Source organism: Hylobates moloch, unplaced genomic scaffold, assembly GCF_009828535.3.
Source record: "Hylobates moloch isolate HMO894 unplaced genomic scaffold, HMol_V3 SCAFFOLD_4, whole genome shotgun sequence".
Taxonomy (NCBI): domain Eukaryota; kingdom Metazoa; phylum Chordata; class Mammalia; order Primates; family Hylobatidae; genus Hylobates; species Hylobates moloch.
The window spans coordinates 109,664,009-109,680,924 of NW_026652279.1; the positions used below are offsets into that span (position 1 = coordinate 109,664,009).

General features: G+C 43.3%; 1 protein-coding gene across 1 annotated transcript in view; it reads right to left on the minus strand.

The window, feature by feature from the left end:
- Positions 1 to 1,523, minus strand: part of SUCLA2 (succinate-CoA ligase ADP-forming subunit beta) — a 59,528-nt gene extending 58,005 nt beyond the window's left edge. The window contains exon 1 of the mRNA XM_032150851.2: positions 1,405 to 1,523. Coding sequence (XP_032006742.1) covers positions 1,405 to 1,494 — 90 coding nt within the window. The 5' untranslated portion in view covers positions 1,495 to 1,523. The remainder of the gene's footprint in view (positions 1 to 1,404) is intronic.
- Between the last annotated feature and the right edge of the window lie 15,393 nt (positions 1,524 to 16,916).

Here is a 16,916-nt window from a genome sequence, read left to right on the forward strand (position 1 = left end):
ACTCCGTACTTCTATGTCCTCATCTACAAAAGCAAAGGGTTAGACTAAGGTTCTTCCAAACTCTAGAGCTGCATTTCTTAATACCAGGGTAGAAGAGAGCAACTGTTATAAAGAAAATAATATTGGAAATTTCCATATGAAGAAATGAAAGCTTTTAAATGAACTTCCAAAAAGATAAAGATTTTGACTAGAATGAAAACGTATTTGTCACTAAATTCCCCATTTTCTAAAAACTAAACAGCACTCTTGTAAGATTCATAAGAAGGAAGTTCAAGGCCAAAAAGTCATTTCTTCTATTGAGAAGCAAACTCACAGAACTCACTACCCCTAGGCTGAAAGTATGACCAACTTCAATTAAAATAAAAAAAAAAAAAAAAAGGTAGGGGCCGGAGGGCCCTAAATCAATTCATACTATGACATGTATGAAGAGTTACTTCAGATAAAAACCCAAAACTCTGGAATTGACTTAGGACACCAGTAATGCCCTTCCACGGTTTTTTGTTGTCAAAGTTGGAAGGAAGATGTTTGTCTTCGAAGTTGTGGAGCCTACTCAAGTACATGGCTTTAGAACCAGACAGCTCTGGGATTAAATCTGAGCTTTGATCTTACCTCCTATATGACCTAGTCCAAATTACTTGTTCTCTTAGCCATAATATGTTCAACAATGATGCAGGTATTGAATGACTTCCTCACAGTTACTGAAAAACCTGAGAGACTACACGTAAAGCGCTTAGCACATTACCTGGCACACATCAAATATTCAAAACAAAGCCAGTAACTATTATGCTATAGCCTATCCAGAAATAAGCCTATACAAAAGATTATTTTCTTACCTCTCCAACTGGTTAGGTAGAAAACATAATCTTATTACTGCTATTAACAAGTAGAAGAGCATACAACTACTTGGAGGAGAGGGGAAACTTCCCTATCTTGCCCCACAAAAGGCAAGTCAGTAAGCACCGCTGGTCCTCTGACATTCCCACCTATGACAGCTCTCAAGAAACACAAAAGTATATTTGAAGGGCATTCCCCCCTGCCCAAAGAGGGGCCGCGCAAGTCTCAGCCCACCGTGCCAGACACCGGAATGGCAGCAGAAACTGTCCTGACCCCTCACCTCCACTCAGAGCCCACCTGCTCCCGCCCATCCCTCAGAAACTGCAGGAGCAGCCACGGCCAGGCCGCCGGGGATCCTCGCGGACTAAGGGCTGAGGCAGAGCGGCGCAAACATGGGCTCGCTCGTAGTCCTGGCGAGCAGCACTCCCGGGCAAGTCGCCCGAGGGCCTTGCAGGGCACCCAGAAAATGTCACTGCCGGCGAAGTGACCCCGAGTCGGGCCACGGGACCCCTCACACCTCACCCTTTCTCCTGCCGACCCTCGAGATGACAGCGGGCTGGAAGGCATTACCTGAGCAGCGGCCCGCTGGGCCGTCCGAGGCCGGTGGTTCCGAAGGGTGGCGATGGCCACCAGCCGGCCGTAGAACATGGAGGCCGCCATTTCTGAGTCGGACCCCGTCCCCTGGGCGCCGCGCGCAGGCGCACAGGCGATAGGCGGCCCAAGGCGCAGCCTCTCTGCAGCGCTCACCTACGCCCCGTCTCGCCCCACCCGTTGGGGGCGGGGCCTCGGGTTAACACTGCAGCTGCTAGACCAGCTCCCTGGCGGGCGCAGAGCAAGCTTTGACCTTTGGAACTGGGCACCGCAGCCCCAATATCTGCCCTGCGGTCAGAAAGCAACCTGAACACTTCCTAGTGAATTGCAATGTAAAGGTGACCAGCGCCGCCACTTGTGTGATCTTAACTTCTCTCAGCCTCAGTTGCCTCATCTGTAAAATGGGTTTCATTCAAGAAATGATTACCCAGTGTCTACTTCGTGCTAAACAGCCTCGAGCCCTTGGGCTACAGCAATGAATAAAACCACTTGTAATGCTCAAAGAGAAGATGGTCGGTGTCACGCGCTTGTGATGCTCAAAGAGAAGATGGTCGGTGTCACGCGCTTGTGATGCTCAAAGAGATGATCATGCTCAAAGAGATGATCGGTGTCACGCACATTCGTGTGAAGAGACCACCAAACAGGCTTTGTGTGAGCAATAAGGCTGTTTATTTTAACTGGGTGCAGGCGGGCTGAGTCCGAAAAGAGAGTCAGCAAAGGGAGATAGGGGTGGGGCTGTTTCATAGGATTTGGATGGGTAGTGGAAAATTACAGTCAAAGGGGGTTTTTCCTCTTACGGGCAGGGGCGGGGGTCACAAGGTGCTCAGTGGGGGAGGTTCTGAGCCAGGAGAAGGAATTTCACAAGGTTAATCGCTCAGTTAAGGTGGGGCAGGAACAAATCACAATGGTGGAATGTCATCAGTTAAGGCAGGAACTGGCCAATTTCACTTGTTTTGTTATTCTTCACTTGCTTCAGGCCATCTGGATGTACACGTGCAGGCTTGGGCTCAGAGGCCTGACAGTCGGCCACTAGTTACCAAAGCTGGCGGCAGGCTGGAGTCTCCAGGGAACCTATTGATTGACTGATTGATGGGGTCTTGGTCTGTCACCCAGGCTAGAGTGCAGTGACGCCATCATGGCTCAGTGCAGCCTCAACCTCCCATGCTCAAGGGATCCTCCCACCTCAGCCTCTCAAGTAGTTTGGGACCACAGATGTGTGCCACCAGGCTTGGTTGATTTTTTTATTTCTTTAGGGACAGAATCTCTCTATGTTGCCCAGGCTGGTCTCCAACTCGTGGGTTCAAGCGATCCTCCTGCCTCAGCCTCCCAAAGTGCTGGGATGACAGGTGTGGGCAACCACACCCAACCAAGGATCTGGGTTTTGAAAAGATTAATAAATTTAACAAACCTGCAGCAAGACTGCAAAGAAAACAGAAAAAGAGAAGACACAAATTGCCAATGTGAGGAACGTACCAGGGGATATAATTACAGAACCTTCAGACACCAAAAAGGAATGCCATAAATAACACCACACAACATAAATTTGACAACTTTGACAAAATGAGCGAATTCCTCAGAAGGCACAAATTACTACAAATAACCTAATATGAAAAGGATAATTTAAATAGCCCTCTAACTAGAGAAAATAGTCCTCTAACTAGAGAAAATTGTAATTGTAATTTTTAAACTCAAAAAAAAAAAAAAAAACCTGAGATCTCCAGGCCCAAAAGCTTTCACTGATGAATTCTATCAAATGTTTACACAAGAATTAACACCAATTACATACAACCTCTTCTAGAAGAAGAAGGAACAGTTCCCAATGTATTGTATGAAGTTAGAATTACCCCACTACCAAAACCAGGAAAAGACCATACAAAAAGAAAAATACTGACATTTCTCATGAATATTGATGGAAAAATCCATAGCAAAATATTAGCAAATATAATTCAGAAATATATAAAAAGAATTGTACAATGTGACCAAGTGGGATTTATTCCAGAGATGTAAGTTTGTTTTAATATTTGAAAATATGTGTAATGCACTATATTAACAGAATAAGTTAGAAAAATCACGATAATTTCAATTAAAACAAAAAAAGTAGCTGGGCACAATGGTTCACGCCTGTAATAGAAACGCTTTGGGAGGCCGAGGTGGGAGGATTGCTTGAGCCCAGGAGTTCGAGACTAAACTGGTTGGGCCACATAGCAATGTGTCTGGAATTGGTGGGTTCTTGGTCTCACTGACTTCAAAAATGAAGCCGTGGACCCTCGCGGTGAGTGTTACAGCTCTTAAGATGGCGCGTCTGGAGTTTGTTCCTTTTGATGTTTGGATGTGTTCGGCGTTTCTTCCTTCTGGTGGGCTCGTGGTCTCGCCGGCTCGGGGTGAAGCTGCAGACCTTCGTGGTGAGTGACCTTCACGGTGAGTGTTACAGCTCTTAAGGCAGCGTGTCTGGAGTTGTTCGTTCCTCCCGGTGGGCTCGTGGTCTCGCTGGCTTCAGGAGTGAAGCTGCAGACCTTCGTGGTGAGTGTTACAGCTCATAAAAGCAGTGTGGACCCAAAGAGTGAGCAGTAGCAAGATTAATTGCAAAGAGCGAAAGAACAAAGCTTCCACAGTGTGGAAGGAGACCTGAGCAGGTTGCCACTGCTGGCTCGGGCAGCCTGCTTTTATTCTCTTATCTGGCCCCACCCACATCCTGCTGATTGGTAGAGCCGAGTGGTCTGTTTTGACAGGGTGCTGATTGGTGCGTTTACAATCCCTGAGCTAGACACAAAGGTTCTCCATGTCCCCACCAGAGTAGCTAGATACAGAGTGTCCACACAAAGGTTTTCCAAGGCCCCACCAGAGTAGCTAGATACAGAGTGTCGACTGGTGCAGTCACAAACCCTGAGCTAAACACAGGGTGCTGATTGGTGTGTTTACAAACCTTGAGCTAGATACAGAGTGCTGATTGGTGTATTTACAATCCCTGAGCTAGACATAAACGTTCTCCACGTCCCCACCAGACTCAGGAGCCCGGCCAGCTTCACCCAGTGGATCGCACACGGGGGCTGCAGGTGGAGCTGCCTGCCAGTCCCGCGCCATGCACCTGCACTCCTCAGCCCTTGGGTGGTCGATGGGACTGGGTGCCGTGGAGCAGGAGGTGGCACTCATCGGTGAGGCTTAGCGGCACAGGAGCCCACGGAGGGGGTGGGAGGCTCAGGCATGGCGGGCTGCAGGTCCTGAGCCCTGCCCCACGGGAAGGCAGCTAAGGCCTGACGAGAAATCGAGCGCAGCGCGGGTGGGCTGGCACTGCTAGGGGACCCAGTACACCCTCCGCGGCTGCTGGCCTGGGCGCTAAGCCCCTCATTGCCTGGGACCTGCAGAGCCGGCTGGCTGCTCTGAGTGCGGGGCTCGCCAAGCCCACGCCCACCCGGAACTCCAGCTGGCCCACAAGCACCATTTCCCACTCACGTCTCTCCCTCCACACCTCCCTGCAAGCTGAGGGAGCCGGCTCCGGTCTTGGCCAGCCCAGAAAGGGGCTCCCACAGTGCAGTGGTGGGCTGAAGGGCTCCTAAAGTGCCGCCAAAGTGGGAGCCCAGGCAGAGGAGGCACCAAGAGCAAGCGAGGGCTGTGAGGACTGCCAGCATGCTGTCACCTCTCAGCAAGACTTCATTTCTATAAATAATTTTAAAATTAGCCAGTCATGGTGGAGCACACCTGTGGTCCTAGCTACTCCAGAGACTAAGATGGGGGGGAATCACTCGAGCCCAGGAGGTCAAGGCTGCAGTGAGCCATCATCGTGCCACTGCACTCCAGTCTGGGTGACATAATGAGACCCCATTACAAAAAAAAAAAAAAAAAAACAGGCCAGGCGTGGTAGCCCACACCTGTAATCCCAGCACTTTGCAAGGCTGAGGCAGGCAGATCACTTGAGACTAGCCTGACCAACACGGAGAAACCCCGTCTCTACTAAAAATACACAATTAGCTGGACGTGGTGGCATGTGCCCGTAATTCCAGCTATTCAGGAGGCTGAGGCAGGAGAATCCTTGAACCCGGGAGGCAGAGGTTGCAGTGAGCCGAGATGGTGCCATTGCACTCCGCCTGGGCAACAGGAGTGAAACTCCATCTCAAAAAAAACAAAACAACAACAACAAAAAAACAGAAAAAGCATCTTACAAATTCCAACATTCATTCATGATTAAAAACTCTCAGATAAACAGGAATAGAGGGGAACTTCCTTATCTTGATAAACCAGATTACAAAAAACCTATGGCTAATATTATACTTAATGGTGTGAGAAGACTGAATGCTCTTCTCATAAGATTGGGAGCAAGGCAAGGGTGTTCACTCTCACCACTTTTATTCAATATAGTGCTGGAAGTTCTCGTCAGTGCAATAGACAAGAAAAGCAATTACAAGCATATGGAGTGAAAAGAAAGAAAACTCTATTTACAGATAACATGATTGTTGCTATAGTTTGGATATTTGACCATCCAAACCTCATGGTGAAATCTGATTTTCCAGTGTTAGAGGTGAGGTCTGGTGGAAGGTGTTTGCGTCACGGAGGCCGATCCTTCATGAAGGGCTTGGTGCTGTCCTCTGGGTAATGAGAAAGTTCTCACTGTATTGGCTCCTGTGAGAGTTCTCCCAAGATCTCATTGTTAAAAACAGCCTAGCACCTTCCCTCTTTCTCTCTCTCACCTCTGCTCTCTTCCGGTGTGATCTCTGCACATGCCAGCTCCCATTCACCCTCTGCCATTTGGAGAAGTTTCCTCAGTCCCTCACCAGAAGCAGATGCTGCCTCTAGGCTTCTTGTTTAGCCTGCAGAACCATGAGCCAAATAAACCTTTTTTTCTTTATAAATTACCAACCCTCAGGTATTCCTTTACAGCAACACAAACAGAATTTTCATGCGCATCCGTGTGAAGAGACCACCAAACACACTTTGTGTGAGCAATAAAGCTTTTTAATCACCTGGGTGCAGACGGGCTGAGTCCAGAAAGAGAGTCAGCGAAGGGAGATAGGGGTGGGGCCGTTTTATAGGATTTGGGTAGGTAAAGGAAAATTAGTCAAAGGGGGTGTTCTCTGGTGGGCAGGGGCAGGGGTCACAAGGTGCTCAGTGGGGGAGGTTCTGAACCAGGCGAAGGAATTTCACAAGGTTAATCATTCAGTTAAGGTGGGGCAGGAACAAATCACAATTGTGGTATGTCATCAGTTAAGGCAGGAACAGGCCATTTTCACTTATTTTGTGAATCTTCAGTTACTTCAGGCCATCTGGATGAATACCTGCAGGCTTGGGCTCAGAGGCCTGACAAGAATAATATGATTGTCTATGAATAAAATCCCAAACATTTTACCAAAAAAAAAAAAAAAAAAAAAAAAGTCTTTGAATTGATAAGTGAGCCCTGCAAGATCTCAGGAAACAAGAAAAATATACAAAAATCAATTGTATTTCTAGGTACAAGCAATGAACACATGGACCCAAATCGAAAATACAATACCACCTAAAATTCCTTTTAAAAATGAAATGCATGTAAATCTAATAAAACATGAACAGGACTTATCTGCTGAAAACTACACAATACTGATGACATAAATCAAAGAAGATAATTAGGTGGAGAGATGTACCATGTTAATGGATTGGAAGACCCAACACAGTAAATGTGTCAGTTCTTCCCCAAATTGACATATACGTTTAATGTATTTCTATCAAAATTCAAGCAAAACTTTTTATACATACAGATGTAGTATTATAAACTTTATGTGAAAAGACAAAGAAAAACTAGAATAGCTAAAACAATTTTGAAAAGAACAAACTGGGAAGAAACAGTCTGAGTTCAACATTTACTATAATAGCTACAATAATCAAGACTGTGTGGTATTGCTGGAGAGAGAGAGACACATAGATTGATGAAACTTAATAAGAAACCTAAAAATAGGCTCACACAAATATGCCCAACTGATTTTTGACAAAGGTGCAAAAGTAATTCAACAGAGGAAATATGGTCTTTTAAACAAATGGTGCTGGAGGAACTGGACATCCATAGGCAAGCAAACAATCAAAAAGAGCCCTGACCAAAATCTCACATATTATACAAAACTTAACTCAAAATTACCTTAACTGTAAAACACAAAACTATAAAACATTTAGAAAAAAAAGGAGAAAATTTCAAGATCTAAAATTAGGTAAAGAATTCTTAGACAACACCAAAAGCATAATCCATAAAACAAAAATTGATAAATTGTGCCCCATCGAAATAAAAGCTTTGGCTTTGCAAAAGGCCATGTTAAAGTAAAAAGTCAGTCAGGTGCGGTGGCTCACACCTGTAATCCCAGCACTTTGGGAGGCTGAGGCAGGGGGGGGTGGATCACCTGAGGTCAGGAGTTCAAGACCAGCCTGGCCAGTGTGGCGAAACCTCATCTCTAATAAAAAAACATAAAAATTAGCCGGGTGTGTTGGTGCAGACCTGTAGTCCCAGCTACTTGGGAGGCTGAGGGAGGAGAATTGCTTGAACTTGGGAGGTAGAGGTTGCAGTGAGCCAAGAACGCGCCACTGCACTCCAGCCTGGGAGAGACTCCATCTCAGAAAAAAAAAAAAAAAAAAGTCAAGCTACACAGAGAGGAAAAATAATTGCAAACCACATCCAACAAAGCTAATACATAGAATATATGAATTACTTTCAAACACAACATATAAAAGCAAATAATCCAATTATAAAATAGGCAAAAAACATGAACATATATTTTCCCAAGGAGGACATATAAATAGAAAATAAGCACATGAAAAGATGTTCAACATCTTTAGACATTGGGGGAAATAAAAATTAAAACAGCAATGTGATATTACTACACACCTGTCAGATTAGCTAAAATAAAAAATAGTGCAATAAAAATGCTGACATGGGCATGAATCATTCATACATTGCTGGTGGGAATGTAAAATGGGAAACAGTTTGTCAGTTTCTTTAAAAAACTAAACATGCAACTACCATACAACCCAGGAAATGCACTCCTGGGCATTTATCCCAGTGAAAGGAAGACTTGTGTTCACACAAAAACCTGTACACTAATGTTTACAGCAGCATTATTATAGTAGCCAAAAATTAGAAACAATTCCTCTGATTAATGAATAGCTAAACAAATTGTGATAAATTCATACCATAGAATAATAAGAAATAAAAAGGAACAAACGATTAATACATTCAGAATTCTACTGAGTTTAAAAAGCCAATCCCAGCTGGGCATGGTGACTTACGCCTGTAATCCCAGGACTTTGGGAGGCCAAGTCGGGCAGAGCATTTGAGGTCAGGAAGGAGTTCAAGACCAGCCTGGTTAACATGGTGAAACCACGTCTCCATAAAAATACAAAAATAAGCCAGGCATAGTGGCACATGTCTGTAGTCCCAGCTACTAGGGAGGCTGAGGTAGGAGAATTGCTTGAACTGTGGAGACAAAGGTTGCAGTGAGCCAAGATCCGGCCATTGCACTCCAGCCTGGGCGACAGTGAGATTTCGTCTCAGAAGAAAAAAAAAAAAAGCCAATCCCAAAAGGTTACACATTATATGATTCCTTTTTTTTTTTTTTTGTAGATGGAGTCTCCCTCTGTCGACCAGGCTGCAATGCCATGGCGCGATCTCGGCTCACCGCAACCTCTGCCTCCCAGCTTCAAGTGATTCTCCTACCTCAGCCTCCTGAGTAGCTGAGATTACAAGCACACGCCACCATGCCTGGCTAATTTTTGTATTTTTAGTAGAGACTTGGTTTCACCATGTTGGTCAGACTGGTCTTGAACTCCTGACATCATGATCCACCCGCCTCGGCCTCCCAAAGTGCTGGGATTACAGATGTGAGCCACCACACCTGGCCTATATGATTCCATTTAAATAACATTCTCAAAATGACAAAATGGAGAACAAATTAGTAGGTGCCAGAGTGAGGGAGAGGTATGGGAGAGGAGTATGGCTATAAAAGGACAACAAGAGGGATCCTTATTAGTGGTGGAAATGCTCTGTATCTAGACTGTATCAATATCTTAGTTATGATGTTACTATTGTTGGAAACTAAGTAAAGGGTCCAAGGAATCACTCTGTATTATTTCCTACAACTGCATGTGAACCTATAATTATCTCAAAAGTTGAATGTAAACATTAAAAAAGAACGTATTACAAGTCATTAATAAAATAAAAATTCATGGGCTGATAATTTAAAACTTAAATTTATTAAAATGGGGGGAAAGGCCGAGCATGGTGGCTCATGCCTGTAATTCCAGCACTTTGGGAGGCTGAGGTGGGTGGATCATGAAGTCAGGAGTTCAAGACCAGCCTGATCAACATGGTAAAACCGCAACTCTACTAAAAATACAAATATTGGCTGGGCGTGGTGGCATGCACCTGTAATCCCAGCTACATTGGCAGGGCAGAGAGGAAATGTGGTATTGTGGGGAAAATTCTGCAGCTAGAGTCACCAAGTCTGGTTTAGAAGGCCAGCTCCGTCACCTATCAGCTAAGACAATGAACAAGTTACTTCAGTTAGCCCAAAGGATGTTTCTTATATGTGTGAAAAATACTACCAGCTTTACCTACCATATCAAGAGTGTTATGAGCATCAAGTAAGATAATGCATGAGAAATTACGTTGTAAGTTGCTATATAAAAACACAATCCTTTATTTTTGGTTGTTATCAATAGTTATCTATGGCTTGACTAATTTCTTTGTCTCAGTAGTGTTTAGTGGTTCTCAAAGTGTGGTTAGCAAGGCAAAAACTATTTTTTGTAATTTTGTTTTGTTTTATCTTTACCCCATGTTGATATTTTCATTGATGATCAAAAGCAATGGTCACTCCTCACACCGTGGCTCATGCCTGTAACCCTAGCACTTTGGGAGGCCAAGACAGGAGGATTACTTGAGGCCAGGAGTTTCAGACCATTGCTTTTTTTTTTTTTTTAGACAATGATGTCGTTTATTTAAAATGTTTACTCCAAGAAATACATATATATATATAAATAATAAGACAATTACAGCACTAAACCAGGCACCTTTGGCCAAATCACAACCTCCTCTTTGATTCCCCTTCATGCTAAGCCTCTTTCAAATTCTTTTTCCTGAGCTGGAAGACCAGTCAGATGCCCGCAGGGTTGGGCCAAGCACGTTCCCAGCTGGACAACTGTGTACCTTTCTCTAGGAGTACATGACACTCTTCCCCCCCAGCTCCTTGTTTTAAAAGATTTAACCCATTAGGAAGCCCATTTTTCAATCTAAGCCAGAAGGAGGGGCGGAACAAGGCAGGCTTCACTTTGAAGGTCCATTTCCTGCTCCAGTCCCTGGGCTAGGGTTCTAGAAGAGGCTGGCTGCCAGGTTTACATGAGGCCACCAAAGATCTAAGTCCAGCTCTGCCCAGGGCGGCTCCTGCAAAGCTTTGTCCCTTTCTATACATGGCCTCCCTATGTGGCTAGCATTGGCTTCTTTAAAACATGGCAGTTGTATGGCAATCATACTTTTTACATGGTGCTGGTTTTCCTCTAGAGTGAGTAGTCCAAGAGCCTGAGAAAAAAACTGCAAGGATTCTTATGACCTAGCCTGACAAAACATATAGCATAATTTATGTCACATCCTGTTGGTCACCAGCCTGCTTGTACCATCTGGGCCTTCTGCTTTTCAAGAGGCACTATAAAAAATTAAAAAGCTTCCAATTATGTGGTCAATTTTAGAATAAGTGCGATGTGCTGAGAAGAATGTATATGCTGTTGATTTGGGGTGAGGAGTGCTGTAGATGTCTACTAGGTCTCCTTGGTCCAGAGCTGAGTTCAAGTCCTAAATATCCTTGTTAATTTTTTGTTACATTGATCTGTCTAATATTGACAATGGGGTGTTAAAGTCTCCCACTATTATTGTGTGGGAGTTTAAGCAAATGCAAAAGAACGGAAATCATAACAAACAGTCTCTCAGATCACAGTGCAATCATATTAGAACTCAGGATTAAGAAACTCATGCAAGGCCGGGCACAGTGGCTCATGCCTGTAATCCCAGCACTTTGGGAGGCCGAGGCGGGAGGATCACCTAAGGTTGGGAGTTCAAGGCCAGCCTCACCAACATGGAGAAACCCCATCTCTACTAAAAATATAAAATTAGCCAGGGTGGTGGTGCATGCCTGTAATCCAAGCTACTCGGGAGGCTGAGGCAGGAGAATCACTTGAACCTGGGAGGTGGAGATTGCAGTCAGCCAAGATGGTGCCATTGCACTCCAGCCTGGGCAAAAAGAGTGAAACTCCGTCTCAAAAAAAAAAAAAAGAAACTCATTCAAAACTGCACTACTACATGGAAACTGAACAACCTGCTCCTGAATTACTACTGGGTAAATAACGAAATTAAGGCAGAAATAAAGATGTTCTTTGAAACCAATGAGAACAAAGATACAATGGACCAGAATCTCTGGGACACATTCAAAGCAGTGTGTAGAGGGAAATTTATAGCACTAAATGCCCACAAGAGAAAGCAGGAAAGATCTAAAATTGACACCCTAACATCACAATTAAAAGAACTAGAGAAACAAGAGCAAACAAATTCAAAAGCTAGCAGAAGACAAGAAATAACTAAGATCAGAGCAGAACTGAAGGACATAGAGACACCAAAAACCCTTCAAAAAATCAATGAATCCAGGAGCTGCTTTTTGAAAAGATCAACAAAATAGATAGACCGCTAGCCAGACTAATACAGAAGAAAAGAGAGAAGAATCAAATAGATGCAATAAAAAAAAAGGGGGATATCGCCACCAATCCCACAGAAATACAAACTACCATCAGACTACTATGAACACCTCTACACATATAAACTAGAAAATCTTGAAGAAATGGATAAACTCCTGCAAACACACACACTCCCAAGACTAAACGAGGAAGAAGTCAAATTCCTGAGTAGACCAATAACAAGTTCTGAAATAGAGGCAGTAATTAATAGCCTACCAAATAAAAACAGTCCAGGACCAGATGGATTCACAGCCAAATTCTACCATAGGTACAAAGAGGAGCTGGTACCATTCCTTCTGAAACTACTCCAAACAATAGAAAAAGAAGGAATCCACCCTAACTCATTTTACGAGGCCAGCATCATCCTGATACCAAAACCTGGCAGAGACAAACAAAAAAAAGAAAATTTCAGGCCAATATCCCTGTTGAACATAGATGCAAAAGTTGGCAACAAAATTCTGGCAAATGAAATCCAGAAGCACATCAAAAAGCTTATCCACCATGATCAAGTCCGCTTCATCCCTGGGATGCAAGGCTGGTTCAACATACACAAATCAATAAACCTAATCCATCACATAAACACAACCAATGACAAAAACCACACGATTATCTCAATAGATGCAGAAAGGCCTTTGACAAAATTCAATAGCCCTTCATGCTAAAAATTCTCAATAAACTAGGTATTGAAGAAACGTTATCTCAAAATAATAAGAACTACATATGACAAACCCACAGCCAATATTATACTGAATGGGCAAAAACTGGAAGCATTCCCTTTGAAAACCGGCACAAGACAAGGATGCCCTCTCTCACCACTCCTATTCAACATAGTATTGGAAGTTCTGGCCAGGGCAATCAGGCAAGAGAAAGAAAGAAATGGAATTCAATTAGAAAAGAGGAAGTCAAATTGTCTCTGTTTGCAGATGACATGATTGTATATTTAGAAAACCCCATCATCTCATCCCCAAATCTCCCTAAGCTGATGAGCAACTTCAGCAAAGTTTCAGGATACAAAATCAATGTGCAAAAATCACAAGCATTCCTATACACCAATAACAGACAAACCGAGAGCCAAATCATGAGTGAACTCCCATTCACAATTACTACAAAGAGAATAAAATACCTAGGAATCCAACTTAAAAGGGATGTGAAGGACCTCTTCAAGGAGAACTACAAACCATTGCTCAAGGAAATGAGAGGACACAAACAAATGGAAAAACATTCCATGTTCATGGATAGGAAGAATCAATATTGTGAAAATGGCCATACTGCCCAAAGTATTTTATAGATTCAATGCTATCCCCATCAAGCTACCAATGCCTTTCTTCACAGAATTGGAAGAAACTACTTTAAATTTCATATGGAACCCAAAAAGAGCCCGCATAGCCAAGACAATCCTAAGCAAATAGAACAAAGCTGGAGGCATCACGTTACCTGACTTCAAACTATACTACAAGGCTACAGTAACCAAAACAGCATGGTACTGGTACCAAAACAGATAAATAGACCAATGGAACAGAACAGAGGCCTCAGAAATAACACCACACATCTACAACCATCTGATCTTTGACAAATCTGACAAAAAGAAGCAATAAGAAAGGATTCCCTATTTAATAAATGGTGTTGGGAAAACTGGTTAGCCATATGCAGAAAGCTGAAACTGGATCCCTTCCTTACACTTCATACAAAAAAAAAACTTAAGATGGATTAAAGACTTAAACATAAGATCTAAAACTATAAAAACCCTAGAAGAAAACCTAGGTGATACCATTCAGGACATAGGCATGGGCAAAGACTTTGTGACTAGAACACCAAAAGCAACAGCAACAAAAGCCAAAATAGACAAATGGGATCTAATGAAACTAAAGAGCTGCACAGCAAAAGAAACTATCATCAGAGTGAACAGGCAACCTACAGAATGGGAGAAAATTTTTGCAATCTATACATCTGACAAAGGGCTAATATCCAGAATCTACAAAGAACATAAACAAATGTACAAGAAAAAAAACAAACAACTCCATCAAAAAGTGGGCAAAAGATATGAATAGACACTTCTCGAAAGAAAACATTTACGCGGCCAACAAACATATGAAAAAAAGCTCATCATCACTGGTCATTAGAGAAATGCAAACCAAAATCACAATGAGATAGCATCTCATGCCAGTTAGAATGGCTAACATTAAAAAGGAAACAACAGATGCTGGAGAGAATGTGGAGAAATAGGAACACTTTTACACTGTTGGTGGGAATGTAAATTAGTTCAACCATTGTGGAAGACAGTGTGGTAATTCCTCCAGGATCTAGAACTAGAAATGTCATTTGACCAGCAATTCCATTACTGGGTATATAACCAAAGGATTATAAATCATTCTACTATAAAGACACACGCACATGTATGTTTATTGCAGCACTGTTTACAATATCAAAGACTTGGAACCAACTCAAATGCCCACCAATGATAGACTGGATAAAGAAAATGTGGCACATATACACAATGGAATACTATGCAGCCATAAAAAGGGATGAGTTCATGTTCTTTGCAGGGACATGGATGAAGCTGAAAACCATCATTCTCAGCAAACTAACATAAGAACAGAAAATCAAACACCGCATGTTCTCATTCGTAAATGGGAGTTGAACAACGAAAACACACGAACACAGGTGGGGGGGCATCCCACACCAGGGCCTGTCAGGGGCTGGGGGCTGGGGGAGGGATAGCATTTGGAGAAATACCTAATTTAGATGGTGGGTTGATGGGTGCAGCAAACCACCACAGCACATGTATAACATGTAACAAACCTGCACGTTCTGCACTTGTACCCCAGAACTTAAAGTATAACTAAAAAAAAAATAAACGGGTGCAGCACTGGGGAGAGGGAACCATTTACAGTGGTAGTAGAGAGCTTCTTAGGAAATCAAGCTAATATATTCAAACATCAAGTAAATCTGGGCCAATAGAAAAAATTTTCAGAAACCAGAGATCTGTGTGGTGTGGTTACATTTCCGTCAATCAAAAGGACAATACTACTTGCTTCAGAAGAACAGAGTTAAAAGGCTGATGGCTCCGTCTGGAAGATGCTTACCAAGTCCTGAAACTTAGAGAGCCAATGGTTGCCATCAAGCGTTACTTAATGAAAAATGATATACTCCACCTTTTGGGATTCTGTACCTGGGATACAAATAAGGTTTAATATTAAGGTGTACTCTCCTTGTAGCAAACACTAGAGTAATGAATTATGAACTCTTACTTCCATGCTGTGATGATTAATATTAGGCATCAACTTGACTGGAGTGAGGGATGCCTAGATGGCTGATGAAGCATTGTTTCTGGGTGGGTATGTGAGGGTGTTGCCAGAAGAGATGGATATTTGAGTCAGTGGACTAGGAGAGGAAGACCCACCCTCAGTGCAGGTGGGCACCATCCAATCAGCTGCCAGGGCAGCTAGAACAAAGCAGGTGGAAGAAGGGGGATAAGCAGCGTGCTTTCTGAGTCAGATTTCTCTCTCTCTTACTGTGTGGTGCTGGAAGCTCAGCTTTTCCTCTTGTCCTCTTTGGACATCAAGCTCCCGGTTCTTCAGCCTTTGGACTCTGGGACTTGCACCAGCAGCCCCCCATGGGCTCTTGGGCCTTTGGCCTCAGATTGAGAGCTGCACTGCCAGCTTCCCTGGTTTTGAGGCTTTCAGACTTGGACTGAGATACTACTGGCTTCTCTCTTTCCCCAGTTTGCAGGTGGCCTATGGTGGGACTTCGCCTTGTAATCATGTTACTTAATTATTCCAAATAAATTCATATATATATATAAAAGCAAACTGTGCACTGAGATAAAATATTTGCAAAACAAGTATTTGATAGAAGGATCGTAAGAAAGTCACTATTGGCAGCCCAGATTCAAAGGAAGGGAAAATAAACTCCACTTCTCAATGGAAGAAGTAGCAAAGAATTTGGCTAATATTGTCTTTAATTTACCACAGGCTGACATAAGACTAATACATTTATTTTGCAGGGCCAAATAATTAGTGTTTGTTGCAGAAGGAATGCAAAGAGATAGACCAATGTAATATTCGATTTTTTTTTTCTTTTCTTTTTTTTTTGTTGAGATGGAGTCTTGCTTTGTCCCCCAGGCTGGAGTGCAGTGGCGCAATCTCAGCTCACTGCAGCCTCTACCTCCTGGGTTCAAGTGATTCTCATGCCTCAGCCTCCCCAGTGGCTGGGATTACAGGCATGCACCACCACACCCAGCTAATTTTTGTAATTTAGTAGAGACGTGGTTTCACCACGTTGGCCAGGCTAGTCTCAAACTCCTGACTCAAGTGATTCGCCTGCCTTGGCCTTCCAAAGTGCTCGGATTACAGGCGTGAGCCACCGTGTCCAGCCTAAATATTCAATTTCTAACATTCAAAATAGGATTATGGAATAAGGCAATATGCCTGCAAGTCAGACCTATATCTCTCCCTTAAGAATATGAAAGATTAGGGCTAGTCCATAAATTATAGATTTTATAGAGTGAGGGTGGTAACCTTCCCCTTTCTGTCCCATAAGGATAGTGGTAAATAGAAATAAAGAGGAAAGACTTGAGTGAAACGTTAGTTTTTCATCTCTGTGATCTTTACTCTGGTGAAAGAAGGTGCATTAGATAAATGAGGATAGTGTTGAAGGCAGGAGGGGATTCTCCTGCTCTGCCCCAGCCTTGTCATGCTTCCCTTTTGAGACCTCATCTGAGAGGAGGTCATCCCAAAGAGTCTCCTATACCAAAGCAAATTTGGTAACAT